General features: G+C 39.7%; 1 protein-coding gene across 1 annotated transcript; it reads right to left on the bottom strand.

The window, feature by feature from the left end:
* Positions 1-5,849: 5,849 nt before the first annotated feature.
* kcng4b (potassium voltage-gated channel, subfamily G, member 4b) lies at positions 5,850-10,405 on the bottom strand. Its single transcript, XM_056265805.1, has 2 exons — positions 9,660-10,405; positions 5,850-6,786 (listed from the first exon to the last, which is right to left on the bottom strand). The coding sequence occupies exons 1-2, from the start codon at positions 10,398-10,400 to the stop codon at positions 6,010-6,012; spliced, it is 1,518 nt and encodes a 505-aa protein (XP_056121780.1). The 5' UTR covers positions 10,401-10,405; the 3' UTR covers positions 5,850-6,009.
* Positions 10,406-13,748: the final 3,343 nt, after the last annotated feature.

The following is a 13,748-nucleotide window of genomic DNA, read 5'->3' as shown; positions in this document are numbered from 1 at the left end:
CAAATTGTACCAAGTACCACCTCAGAAAATATGTGGTTCTCCAAGTACCACCAAAATGACCAATATTAAAATAGAGTAGTAGGCCTAACTATTTAGCTACGCACACCTCAAAACTAGTCTTCTAACCACAGGTTGAGAGCTGTCATTCCAACCACACAACTGTGCGATGCTGTTTGCAAATGTTCATTGTGCCTCTCCCAAAAGCATCGTTAGTAGCCAACTGTCGTCGCAAGTTCCGTTGTAATCAGCATAGTTCAAGGAGTCAGTGTTTCCCATATCCATAGTTCTACCAGAAAGACTCGGGAGAATAATACTGTAACAATTAACCATTATTTGTTGATAATGGTTAATTGTTACAGTAACAGCCCAGCAAGCAATATTATGATAAAGGTTCGTTGGCGTAGGCCCCGTCTGTAGCTCGCAATCCGATGGTCCGGACTCTGCATTTCCTGCCTGAAGACGAAGGCAGGGGCGCAGCTGACCCCCAAAAAAGGTGAAAGAATAATTCCACCGGGACGGAGCCCACCCCCAAAGATGGTAAAGAAAAGTATACCCACCAGTCGTGTATCCTGTAGTTCCTAAAACATAAAGAAAAGAAAAGAGAGTTAATAATAAGCATGAACATGGAACGTGGAATGCCTTATAGGCCGATGGCTAATTAGTAAGAGGCCACTTCATCATAGTGAGAACGGTGAGCCTGAAAGGTACTATGTGAAGACGTGTATTATGCATTTATGCATTTAATATTCTGCTACTGTATATATATATATATATATATATATATATATATATATATATATATATCAGACTAATTAATGTAATTTCATTAATAGATTGGTGTGCCAAGAGAGTGACATTAGACTTCACTTAGACTGAGTTAAGCAAGAGTCTTGTGACAAATTATAATAGGACATTATAGCCATAAAAAAAATCAAAGTACTTGGATACTTAAGTACATTTGAAGGCAAATACTTTTGTACTTTTACTCAAGTGAATGTTTAAAGGCAGCACTTCTACTTTTACTTGAGTAATATTTTACCTTGAGTATCTTTACTTTACATGGTATGCGTACTTCGTCCACCACTGCTGAAGTTTATAACAAACCAAACTGTTTGAAAATCAGTAGTAAATTGAGCAAGTTATGGTTATTTAAAAAGTACATGCACCATTAAAACACAATGTTACGAGTGAGCGAGCTGACTGTGGCAAGATGGCCGCCAGGTGCGGATGTCAACCTCCATTGGCCAGCAGTGCGGACGAGACATCTAGGCTTTATTATATCTATGGTTCTAACTATGTTCTGTGTATTCAGTTACTGTCACCCGTGAAATGTATTAGTTCAGAAATCCACCAGTACCACTGGAATTAAAAACATTATTACAGGCTTACCGTTTTGAATCGAGCTAAGGCAAGCAGAGAGGTTTGAACACTGGCTGGTTATGTATTTGCTCAAATTTATTTTGGATAATTTTTAACCCAAAAAAGCTACGGACTGGAGCTTTAAACAGAGGTAAGACTCACCCTATTTAGGTTGGTCGAGCAACATTTTGCTGTCCTAAACGGAAATAACCTTTTTGTCTTTACAAACCAGGTACACTTGGATTAGTGTCAAACATTAGCCTGAACGCTAATATCGCAGTTGGTGTGCTCTATATATGCTCCACTCACAACTGGACTCTAGTCTGTCACTAATCTGACGCAGATTTGTGGGAACATACACATTCACTTAATCTACTTGGGAAAATGATTTTAGAGTAAGTCAGAATAAATCCAAATGTAACAATTTATTATGTCAGGTTAATGTATCATGCCAATTATAATCACTTCAAAGACAATAAATACAAAACATCAAATGCTTTGGAATAAAGAGAAAAGATGCAAACCTGACATTAGAAAAATACATAATGCTGAAATGTCTGAAGACATCGAGCATTACAGGCTGATTTACAAACTGATCGCCCGAATCTCTTGTGGCATTTCTTTATGTACTCAGACCAGGGCAGAAACTTGTTTAACATGGAAACATGAAACAATGGGGATTTGCATTCAGAGTTTACAGCTTTTGAGGGCAGGATGCCATAAGCCCGGAAAACACACTCTCCTCTGTGTGCAGGATATCTCTAAACTCATAACAACTTTATTACCTTCTGGTTTAGTTCTTTGGGAATGACACCTTTGTACCAGTCACACTGAGACATTTCAAATGAGACCAAACATGTATTGCGTTGTATAATTGTTCACATTAAACCATATAGATTTTTGGGTGAATTCCAGGTGATCTTCTTAGCATGAGAGGGAGATGAGATGGGGAAGGGAAAGAAATGTAAATTAATACAATAGTGAGTGTCTCTTTCTCAAGAGAGAGTTCAAATGTTAATTTCCTTTTTACTCCTTTTCTCAGAGAGTAGCCCTCTCTTCCAGTTCTTCCAGTCTTCAGGGACTTTTACCTTCTGTAAAAAGGTCCGGAAAAATGACCTCAGGTAATACTAATCCCGTGCGAATAGACAGGCTGTAAATATTCCCTTATTTCCTGTTTAAAAGTAGTTTTCCGCGTTTTTTCAAGTATGGAGACGCTTGAAAAAAGCATTCAGTTGTGTTCTACACGCTGGGACGAGTCTGTGGCAAAACTGAAGTGTTTCCCACACACACACACACACACACACACACACACACACACACACAGCATTCAGATCAGAAAGAAGATCGAAAGCACTTGTTAGAGGAACATAACTTTTAGCATTAGGTAAGTGCCAAAATAATCCAATCTGAATTTAATGAATACATCAATCGTCTGGACTTAACGGTTTTATATATTAATATAAATATACATACTTTGATATAATTTTATATGCATTTTTGCTTTTCCTGTTTATTATTTAGAGTGATGTTTATTTCTGTTCAACTTTATTTCTCAATGTTTATAAATCCACCCACAATTCATACAGTACAACACATGTAATTGAGGTAAACGAAGGACAAAAGTCATTGAAAACATTTAAAAATCAAGTAAAATATATATATTTGTAAATGCTTCAGGACTAAAAACTTTTTACAAAACAAATTTGGTAAACTGATCCAAATCTTTTTTTTTTTTTTTTAGGGATTATTTGGATGAGATGTTGGGTGCCAACATCATGAATTAACTGTTTAACTGCATTTAACCTGCACCTTTAATGGAAACATGCATATGGTTTATTACTGCAACACAATCAGTAAAATGTTTCTATTTTCAGAATTAGGTTGTTTTATTTGAGCAAAATCTAGCTAGTTCATGAATATTTTTGTGGTTGATTAGGGCTTACACAAATAAAGAGGTTGGGAACCACTGATTTAGAGCATACAGAGCATAAACAATTGTTCTCTATTGCAAGGTTAATCATTTTCTAAATTAGCAAAGCCTTTAAGCACTGTCCCAATTACCCAAAATCATGCTGTCAAAATAAAAACAATCTATTCTGAAAATAAAAACATGATGTTAACAAATTTTGCATGCATCATATTCGTGTTTCCATCAAAAGTTTCTACAATATAGTAGCTACGACAATTTTAGGACCTTATTATAAAATCAGCAAAAGCTAATGTCATTTTCCTCAGTTCATGTATTTCAGAGTCAACTTCCTGTTTGATGCCACGCCCACCTACAGGATGTCACACCAAGGCTGCGTTCCAGGCCACTTTTAGACACGCACTTGCGAACTTCCCTAAGCACTTCCCCTCGGGGGAATCCCTGCCGCCATTTTGAAGTGCGTTCCACTTCGTGAAGTGGACAAGGGAAGTTTATATGGACAGACACTTGTTCCCTCGATTTTGTCCGAGGGAGCGAGTCTACTTCATATGTACACTTCAGGCAGCTCCATATACCACAATGCAACATGATTGTGACGTCACCGCAGATCTCGTCTAATCACCACCACCACAAACAACTCTGATATATTAATTATATAAATTTAATTTAAAACAACCCAAACACACCTATATACATTTGGATGCCGCATTAAACAAATTCTTAAAGGAAAAAAAATATGTAAATAATAAATCAACTCCATAGCTGATTCCAAGTGATCAAGGGCTTAGGAGGTTCCAATTCAGCCAATACAGTTTCCGCCAGTAGTGGGCACTCGTGCAACGTAAGCAATGACGTACATCCGAGTGAACAAGACGGAGGGAAGTTAGCAAGTGAAGGGCATGACAATTTTGGACTGGAACGCATCCTAATAAGGGCATCTCATTTTGAGTATGTGGTCTCACAGCTAGGGCTCAGCAAAAAAAGTTTTTATTTTCACTCATTAGGTGAGAAAATAAACTCAAAATTCACCCTAAATGATATGCGGCACTTGAACTTGGACCATTGTGCGGCCCAGTGGAAAAAAAGGTTGAGAACCGCTACTCTACATGATCCCAGCCGAGGAATAAGAGTCTTATCTAGACAAACCATCGGTCATTTTCTTAAAAAAAAAAAACATTTATATACTTTTTAACCACTAATGTTCGTCTTGCACTAGCCGTGATGCGCCACGCATGATGTAATCACGTTGAAAGGTCAAGCATGACGTAGGCAGAAGTACAGAGCTAGTGTTTACAAAGCGAACGTGCAAAGATTAAGTCAAACGCTATTTACAAAAAAAAAAAAAAAGGTAAAACAATGATGTCGGACGATTTTGAAGTTGGAGGAGAAAATGAGATGGAGTTTTTCGCCCTTTCCTACATTTCTGAACCGGAACACGCGTGACCTTTCAACACGATTACGTAATGAGTGGCGCATAACAGCTAGTGCAAGATGAGCATTTGTGGTTAAAAAGTATATAAATGTTATTTTTTTTATAAAATGGCGGATGGTTTGTCTAGATAAGACTCTTATTCCTCGGCTGGGATCGTGTCGAGACTTTCGTGAAACTGACATTTGAACCTTCAACCCGTTGGACCCCATTGAAGTCACTATATGGAGAAAAATCCTGGAATGTTTTCCTTAAAAAAACTTTTTTTAGACTGAAGAAATAACATCTTGGATGATGTGGGGGGTGAGTTAAATTATCAGGAAATTTTCATTCTGAAGTGAACTACTCCTTTAAAGGGTTAGTTCACCCCAAAATGAAAACTCTGTCAGTAATTACTCACCCTGATGTTGTTCCAACCCCGTAAGACTTTCGTTCATCTTCAGAACACAAATTAAGATATTTTTGATTAAATCTGAGAGCTGGATCACTCCTCCATAGGCTTCTAAGGGATCGAAACTGGCCGGCCCAGAAAAGTTATTAAAGACATCATTAAAATAGTCCAAGTGACTACAGTGGCTCAACCTTAAGTTTATCAAGCGACGAGAATACTTTTTGTGCGAAAAAAAAAAATAAAAAAAATAACGACTTTATTCAACTGCTCATTTCCTTCTCTGTGGGCCTCGAGTGAGTTCAAGTAGTGTAACAGCGCAGCGCTTCTGGGTTGTACGTCACACGCAGGCTCACTATTGGCCAGCATCACAAACATGACCAGTGTCGGCTAATAGTGAGCCTACGTGTGACGTACAACCCAGAAGCGCTGCGCTGTTACACTACGTGAACTCACTCAAGGCCCACAGAGAAGAAGATGAAGAGTTGAATAAAGTCGTTATTTTTGTTTGTTTTTTGCGCACAAAAAGTATTCTCGTCGCTTGATAAACTTCAGGTTGAGCCACTGTAGTCACTTGGACTATTTTAACGATGTCTTTAACTTTTCTGGGCCAGCAAGTTATAATCCCTTAGAAGCCTATGGAGGAGTGATCCAGCTCTCAGATTTAATCAAAAATATCTTAATTTGTGTCTCGAAGATGAACGAAAGTTTTACGGGGTCGGAACAACATGAGGGAGAGTAATTACTGATAGAGTTTTCATTTTGGGGTGAACTATCCCTTTAAGCCTCGTCTGTGAACCCGGGAGTTAGAATCACATGAAGAAAATACACATATTTACGGAGATATGCACCAATGGATCAGATATCATTGCAGTAGCAGTCGGGGTTGGCTGACCACCAGTTGTGTCATTGCTCATTGTCCGAAGTTAAAGAGCGTCTTTCCAGCAATCTCTGGGCGTCTTCTTTAGCACTGGCATCCAAGATGGCCACTCGCTCTTCTTTATAAATCATTTCACGTTCACGCTTCAGCTCGTGATATGAACGAGAAAACACGTGGAAGATGGATGTAGCTGGAAAAGCCATTATGAGAATACCACTCAGTATGCTACTAAAGGCCACGACCTGGCCAGGGATACTGTGCGGGACCATGTCACCGTAGCCGACTGTCGTCATTGATATAATAGCCCACCAATAGGAAGAAGGAATGCTGCTAAAGCTGTGAGGGCCAGTGGCTTTTCCCTTAGCGAACTCCTTCTCTGCCAAGTGAACGAGAGGTGAGAATAAAGCCACAGCTACGCAGAGGAAGAGAAGCAAGAGTCCAAACTCTCGAATGCTTCGCTGCATTGTAACTCCCAGCGTCTGAAGACCCAGCGAGTGTCGAGCCAGTCGCATCACATACAGGATCCGCAGGGCTCGCATGACCCGCAGAATCAAACCCAGCTTATCTAAATATCCACGACTTGCACCATGAAGCTCGGCTTCTTCAGATTCGTCTTCGCTATCCACAACCAGAGAGATGTAGTACGGTAGGATGGCTATGACATCTATGATATTCAGTGGGTTTCGGACAAACTGCAGTTTGCGCTGAGCCTGAAGCAAACGCAACAGAAACTCCATGGAGAACCAGGCCACACACACCGTTTCCACGATGAATATGTTGCGACACTTTTCTGAGCATTCGCCCTATAGAACAATAAGCAGAAATCAGATTAATGTTTCAATTTTAAAGGGGTAGTTCACTTTGAAATTAATTTTTGATATGTTTTAGCTTACCTCAAGGGCATCCAAGATGTAGGTGTCTTTGTTTCCGCAGAAGTTTCAATTTTGATATTTTTAGGTCAAACCGTTCTTGTCTGTCAGTCATATAATGCAGGTCTATGGTCACCACCTCAAAGAGCATGCACAGAGAAGTCCAAATTAAACATGATTTAATGACTCGTAAATGTAAGTACACATTGATGGCCTAAGATACGAAACGAGCGGTTTGTGTGAGAAAACGAACAGTATTTATATCGGTTTTACCTCTTGTAAACACAGTCACGTCCAAGTGATCTGAGGGCGCGGGCGCTTCGGTCTGCGCAAGCGCCGGAAAGCGCTGGAAGTGATCTCTCGCGCGTGTACGTCACTCATTGTTTACACAGAGATTTCGGAACTGTTACCTTTCACTGTGAAGATCTAAACATATTTAGATATACAGGAAATCGCAATGGAAGACGATTTCGACATATCAACAGACAACGTTGAATTTTTTAATTTTTTTTGGAAGAGATCACTTCCGGCGCTTTCCGGCCCTTGCGCAGTCCGAAGCGCCCGCGCTCTCAGGTCACTTGGACGGGGCTGTGGTTACAAGAGGTAAAAACGATATCAATACTGTTCGTTTTTTCACACAAACCGCTCGTTTCGTGTCTTAGGCCATCAATGTGTACTTACATTTACGAGTCATTAAATCATGTTTAATTTGGACTTCTCTGTGCATGCTCTTTGAGGTGGTGACCATAGACCTGCATTATATGACTGACAGACAAGAACGGTTTGACCTAAAAATATCAAAATTGAAACTACTGCGGAAACAAAGACACCTACATCTTGGATGCCCTTGAGGTAAGCTAAAACATACCAAAAATTTATTTCAAAGTGAACTATCCCTTTAACATATTACTAAAGCATGCATGGTCTACAAAATTTGTGACGAAATTGTAACAATGTACTTCATTAAAGGAATCATGCAATGAAAGACTGCACTGATTATGTTGCGCTTACCAATATGCATTTTTACAGACACCCCTGGGATGTGACGATGAGGATATTTTCCCACCGCTTAATCGACGTGTTAGCCTGACTACGTCAGACTTCGTACTTCCGCTCAATTTCAGTTCGCTTCTGTACTCAGTCTGAGATAGCGACCTATCTCTCAGTTTTCCTCCGGCCTGAAAACAGCCGGCCAATCAACGAACAGAGGGCGGGCTGAGAGCCATGACGTAGACGCTAAGCGCCGAGTTTAAGATTGTATTTTAGGTTAGGGAAATCGAAAACGACTGCGGATATGGAGACACGGGATGCAATTAGCTCTGTTGTGGAGAATATTCCCGGCATTTGCAAACTGAAGCCCGAACAAGAAGAGTGTTTGTTAAACATTTTGAATGGAGGTGATGTTGTGGCCCTACTCCCGACAGGTTTTGGGAAAAGTTTAATTTATCAACTATTACCGATCGTCAGCGAGAAACTGGGCCGGGAAAATGCCGGCAAGGCGATAGTTGTGATTGTGTCCCCCTTGGTTGCACTCATGGAGGATCAGGTTAAGGAGGCAGCAAAACTCGGTCAGCCATGTTCACTCCGGTATTTCGCTTGATGGTTTCGTTTTCGCGTCATAAAATGTGTTTATAGTGGAAGTTCGGTGCGGCTGAGCTGGCGAATAACACACGTCATAACCAAATGTTATGTGATTGGCTTACGGGTAACCAATGATTTTATACTTCAGACAAGCGGAACAGAGCGAGAACTTTTCCATAGGAATAAACTGAAAACGTTCGCTCTGTTCTGCTCGCTCCGCTCCGGTTGACATGTGTGGCCGTGCACATTTTAGTTTCGTTTTCAAATTAGCGCCAATTCGGGACGGATTACTTGAATGGTTAGTTCATTAGCCTATTATTCTTAATGAAAAACCCAACAACAAAATAGGCTTTTACATTTCGCTTTGACACCAAATATTCCGCAGTCACCTTGTCAGTCCGCCTTTTAAAGTTTAACCTTTCATTAAAGTTATACAAGAATTTTCAACAATAATACATTTGGACAATGTCTGTAATGGAAATTTTACATTTAGATGTGTTTTTACTTTTTAGATGTGTTCTTTTATCTTTTAGATGTGTGCAACTTTTGATTAACGTTGAAGATTTATGTACTCATAAGCATTTAAAGGAAGATGTTTATAGACATTAAAGGACATTATTAAAGATATAACCAAGCTGTTAGAAATGAATAAGTTAAGATAAGCTTTCTGGAACAAAATGTTTCTGGGTTACAGAAGACCAAGTAGCCAGTGACCTATTATATACTTTAAGTGTGAAATGTATGTGTGTAGCTTTTGATCAAACAAGAGATAGGCAAAATGTGTGAATTTGAACAGCAGCTAAAAACAGGAAACCTTAACGAAGATGTCATTGTTCTGTCTAGACAAATTTATGTCCAACAAGAGATCTTGAACAAACACGTTTCCTTTTAAGGCAACAAAGGCAATCTTCTGAAAAGATGCACCCTACACATGATGTGTTAGTTAGGGTATATAACTTGGCGAAAAGGACCAGCCTCTTCGCCTTCTCATATAGATGCTGTCTGTATGTGAATGCCAATTCAATTTTACTTCTTGCAAGAAATAAACATTTGATACTTTGACTTTTCAAAGGTTTCCACTTGTCTCCTTCCTCCTAACTTTTCGAATAGAATTATTTCCACGACATGTCTTAGGACAACTTTGATTAACTTTTTTGATCCACTTGAAATGTTACTACTGTGGATAAAACCCAAACGCTATAAAAAGAGGGATGTGGCGCACTAACCCTGTCCTCGGGATCAGGAATGGTGCTGATACACAAGCTGATGACGGTCACGGCGATCATGACGACTGAGAAGCATGCAAAGATCTTCCCAGGCCAGCCGGAATGAGGGTTTTCCACGATCTCCTGCAACCGGTTCATGAGCCCGACATAGCCCGTCCCTCGAGCTAACGGCCTCTGAAGAGCGAGTCTCCTCTGCCTCCTCTCGTCCTCCTTCTTCTTCTTCTCTCCCACTTCTTCCACACAGGACAGCATCTTGCGTCGGCAGCAGCGCTCCATGTGAGCCGGGTCGATGCCCCAATAGCTGAGTTCATCAGAGAGTGACACGGCGCACACCTGTCGAAGAAGCCTCAGTTTCCCTGCGGCGAGGAAGTTAAAGATGATCCTGAAGGCCACCGAGCTGCGGTCGAAGAACAGCTCTCGCCGGGTCTCGTCGTAGTCGTCGCAGAGCTGGGCGATTTCATCTGGGCTCCTGCACTGACGGAGCTGTCCCAGCCGAGACAGCGGGAACTCGTCCAGCGTGCTCCAGGGAAACGTGTAGCGATCCCCTCCCACGTTGATGAGCGCTAGTTTGCTGTGGTCCACGTCTCTGGAGACGCTGTGGAGTCGCTGGGCGCGTTGGAAATACACACCTTTGATGGTTTCCGTCTCTGGGATTTCTGTGGAGAACAGGTCGAGGCTGCTGTCGTCTGTGCTGACGGAGAGATTGCTGAAGTCATGGTTGGCATCGCTGATGATTGGCATGGTGGTGTTTGGGCATGGCAGTGATTTTCAGTGTAGTATGTGTAGCTTAAGCACTGGAGCACTGCAAACAAAAAGAGTATTATTTTATTGTATTACATATATAATACAGGAGTATTACCTCTGATATGATTGTTAAGCGCTTTGGGTGTGCAGTAGTACATATGAAAGCGCTATATAAATGCCTCATTATTGCAACATTAGCATCAACAATATCAACATGGAGCTTGATATGGATGTCTATTGCAAATATTCATGTTGATGTGAAAGTAAACTGACTTATATTAATTAGAATTTTGAAGAGGATTGTTCACCCAAAAATGAATTCTGTCATAATTTACTCACAATCATGTCGTTCCAAACACATACAACTGGTTCGAAACACAAATTAAGATATTTTTTAAATGAAATCTGAGAGGTTTTTTTTTTATTATAAATGTATGTAGTAAGCACTGCAAACAAAAAGAGTATTATTTTATTGCAACATTAGCATCAACAATATCAACATGCAGGAAACATTGTTTCAATTCAAATTAATGTCCATGGCAAAATATTCATGATGTGAATAGGTCTTAAAAAGTAAATTAACTTGGTTACACTTTACAATAAGGTTCATTATAGTTAATATAGTTAATTACATTAGTTAACATGAACTAAGAATGAACAATACTTACAGCATTTATTAATCTTAGATCATATTAATGTCAACATTTACTAATACATTATTCAAATCAAAGGTTGTATTTGTTAACATTAGTTAATGCACTGTGAACTAACATGAACAAACAATGAACAGCTGGGTTTTTATTAACTAACATTAACAAAGATGAATAAATACTGTAACAAATGTATTGCTCATTGTTAGTTCATGTTAGTTAATACATTACCTAATGAACCTTATTAAAGTGTTACCACTAACTTATATTAGTTAGAATTTTAAAGGGATAGTTCAAACTTTCTTTTAACCAATTAACAGTTTTTCACCATAACATACAGTATTTTACCGTTAAAATCACGATCATTTTTACCATGTAGAGCAGTGATAAGTGACTGAGTCTTCCCATTAATGCAATCATATGCTGCGTCCCAATTCGCATACTATCCCTCCTAAATAGTATTCGAAAATAGAATAAGTACGTCCCAAATCGTAGTATGTTGAAATGAGTGTCCCAAAGAGACCCGGATGGTCTACTATATCCGGTCAGAATCCGAAGTGCAGATCGATGCACACTCTAACGGCTGATATTGCCCACAACCCATCGCGCATTGGACGAGGATTCAGTAAGAACTACAAACACAAGTGAAAAGTGTTCAAAAACTACAAACATGGAGGACGCGCGAGTCCGGCGGTTGTGTAGAGAGGTTTAGATAAAGGGGTTTGAGTGATTAATTGTCAGTATCTAACCTGACGAAAATGTATTTATTCAATGTTGTCCACATTATATTGCATCTTCAGCATTGTGAACTTTTGCAAAGATACGTTTAGCCATTAACTTTTAAATGCATTATTATATTCAAATTCCAAACAGACGAGGAGAGTCTCGGCATGAAAGACCCACGACTGGCAGATGAACGTGCGACAACAATTCTCTCCGAAATGGTAAGAAGTTATATTAGACTGAACTGTGACGAGATGATTGACAGGGCAGTTTACGGTGACAGATGCACGCGACAGATCTGTCCGTTAAAGATGACGAAGTAGTATGTTCCAAAGCTTGCCTACTCTTTTGCTACGTAAAGTTTGTACTTTTTCTTCACAAAAAGAGTTCATACTTTTAGGGCGTAGTATAAGTAGGCGAATTGGGACGCAGCATTAGTTTTCATTCGGCCGATTCGAGAACGTACACGAAAAACAAGAGGCGCACGAACCAATCATATCCACAGCTTCACTACTTCCTGAACTTCAGCCAGCCCTTTGTTTCCTGTCTGTCATTATTGGACAAACTGATTAATCCAGGTGTGCCTGGCCTCAGTAACATTGATCAGGCACACCTGGATTAATCAGTTTGTCCAATAATGACAGACAGGAAACAAAGGGCTGGCTGAAGTTCAGGAAGTAGTGAAGCTGTGCATAAAGCCTATTTATGCAATCATAGCGCGATGGAGGCGTGTCCTCCTGTCACGTGACTTTCCCCCATTCATCTCAATCAGATCTCAATCACCCCCCACTAACCCCACCGCACGCTTTACCTGTAGTGTTGCTTTAGAAAACAAAACAGCGATTTATACACTTTTTAATGTCATATTTTATCATATTTGCATTGTTTTACCTTTGCAATATGGATTATTTTCTCATCCTTATTTATTATTATGGTAACACTTTACAATAAGGTTCGTTTACATTAATTAACTACATTAGTTAACATGAACTAATAGGCCTAATGAAATACACTTAGGCTATACAGCATTTATTAATCTATGTTCATGTTAATTTCAACATTTACTGTATTAAAATCTTGTTAACATTAGTTAATGCACTGTGAACTAACATGAACTGACAGGGTCATTCTACAGAAACGTCCACTTTTGGTATGGCAAGATGTCTTAAAATGTATTTCTTTTTCTAACATTTAAACTTACACCACATTATTAGATTACCATTTGACTTTATGAATATGCATAAATGACAGCTTTTTTTATATTTTTTGTGCATTTATTTAAAGATCGCATGTACCATTTTTTTTGTCACTGGTGTTACCTTACTTCTTTGGCAATATTAAATATTTTTATGAAATATTATTTCAATTTTTTTTCAGCACATGTAGTCAGAGTTACCAAAAAATAATAATAATGCAACAAATAAGGAGAGGGTTCTCAAGTCTCACGCATTGGCCGTGAGACACGCAATTCAGCCAGTTCACACGCTCACACGCCACACCATGTATTTCTCACGTTGAAAAGGCAATGCCAACCAAGTTGTCCTGCAAGCTTTATATAACGTTGTATACGAGGCGCAGGCACACAAAGTGAAGTTTCCTGCCGCCAGCGCGTCCGTATCTCGGCCAGATTGCGTTCGTTACTAGGCAATATAGATGCGCGAACATACGGAAGTTGACGGAACATTTCTCGGCCACCGCGACATCGCGCGAACACACGCACACACATTCTCGGCCACCGTAGCCTACACTAGGTAACCAACAATATCGCGCGAACACACGTCGTGATCATAGGTCGTGATGGAGAAGTTGGAAGAAAGCTCGTCTAACATTTTTAGGCTAGAACATTTTATATATTGCCCATCGTATACATTATTATTGATGCAGTCAAAAACTCTACAACTACTTTGCAACCAGGCCAGAAGCTTTGGCTAAGGGACATGTTAGTGGCTATGGGAAGGAATGAAGATGTATT

Source organism: Rhinichthys klamathensis, unplaced genomic scaffold, assembly GCF_029890125.1.
Source record: "Rhinichthys klamathensis goyatoka isolate OS25496 unplaced genomic scaffold, OSU_Roscu_1.1 h1tg000240l_1, whole genome shotgun sequence".
In the NCBI taxonomy this organism is placed as follows: domain Eukaryota; kingdom Metazoa; phylum Chordata; class Actinopteri; order Cypriniformes; family Leuciscidae; genus Rhinichthys; species Rhinichthys klamathensis.
This window is presented reverse-complemented; position numbering and strand designations above follow the sequence as displayed.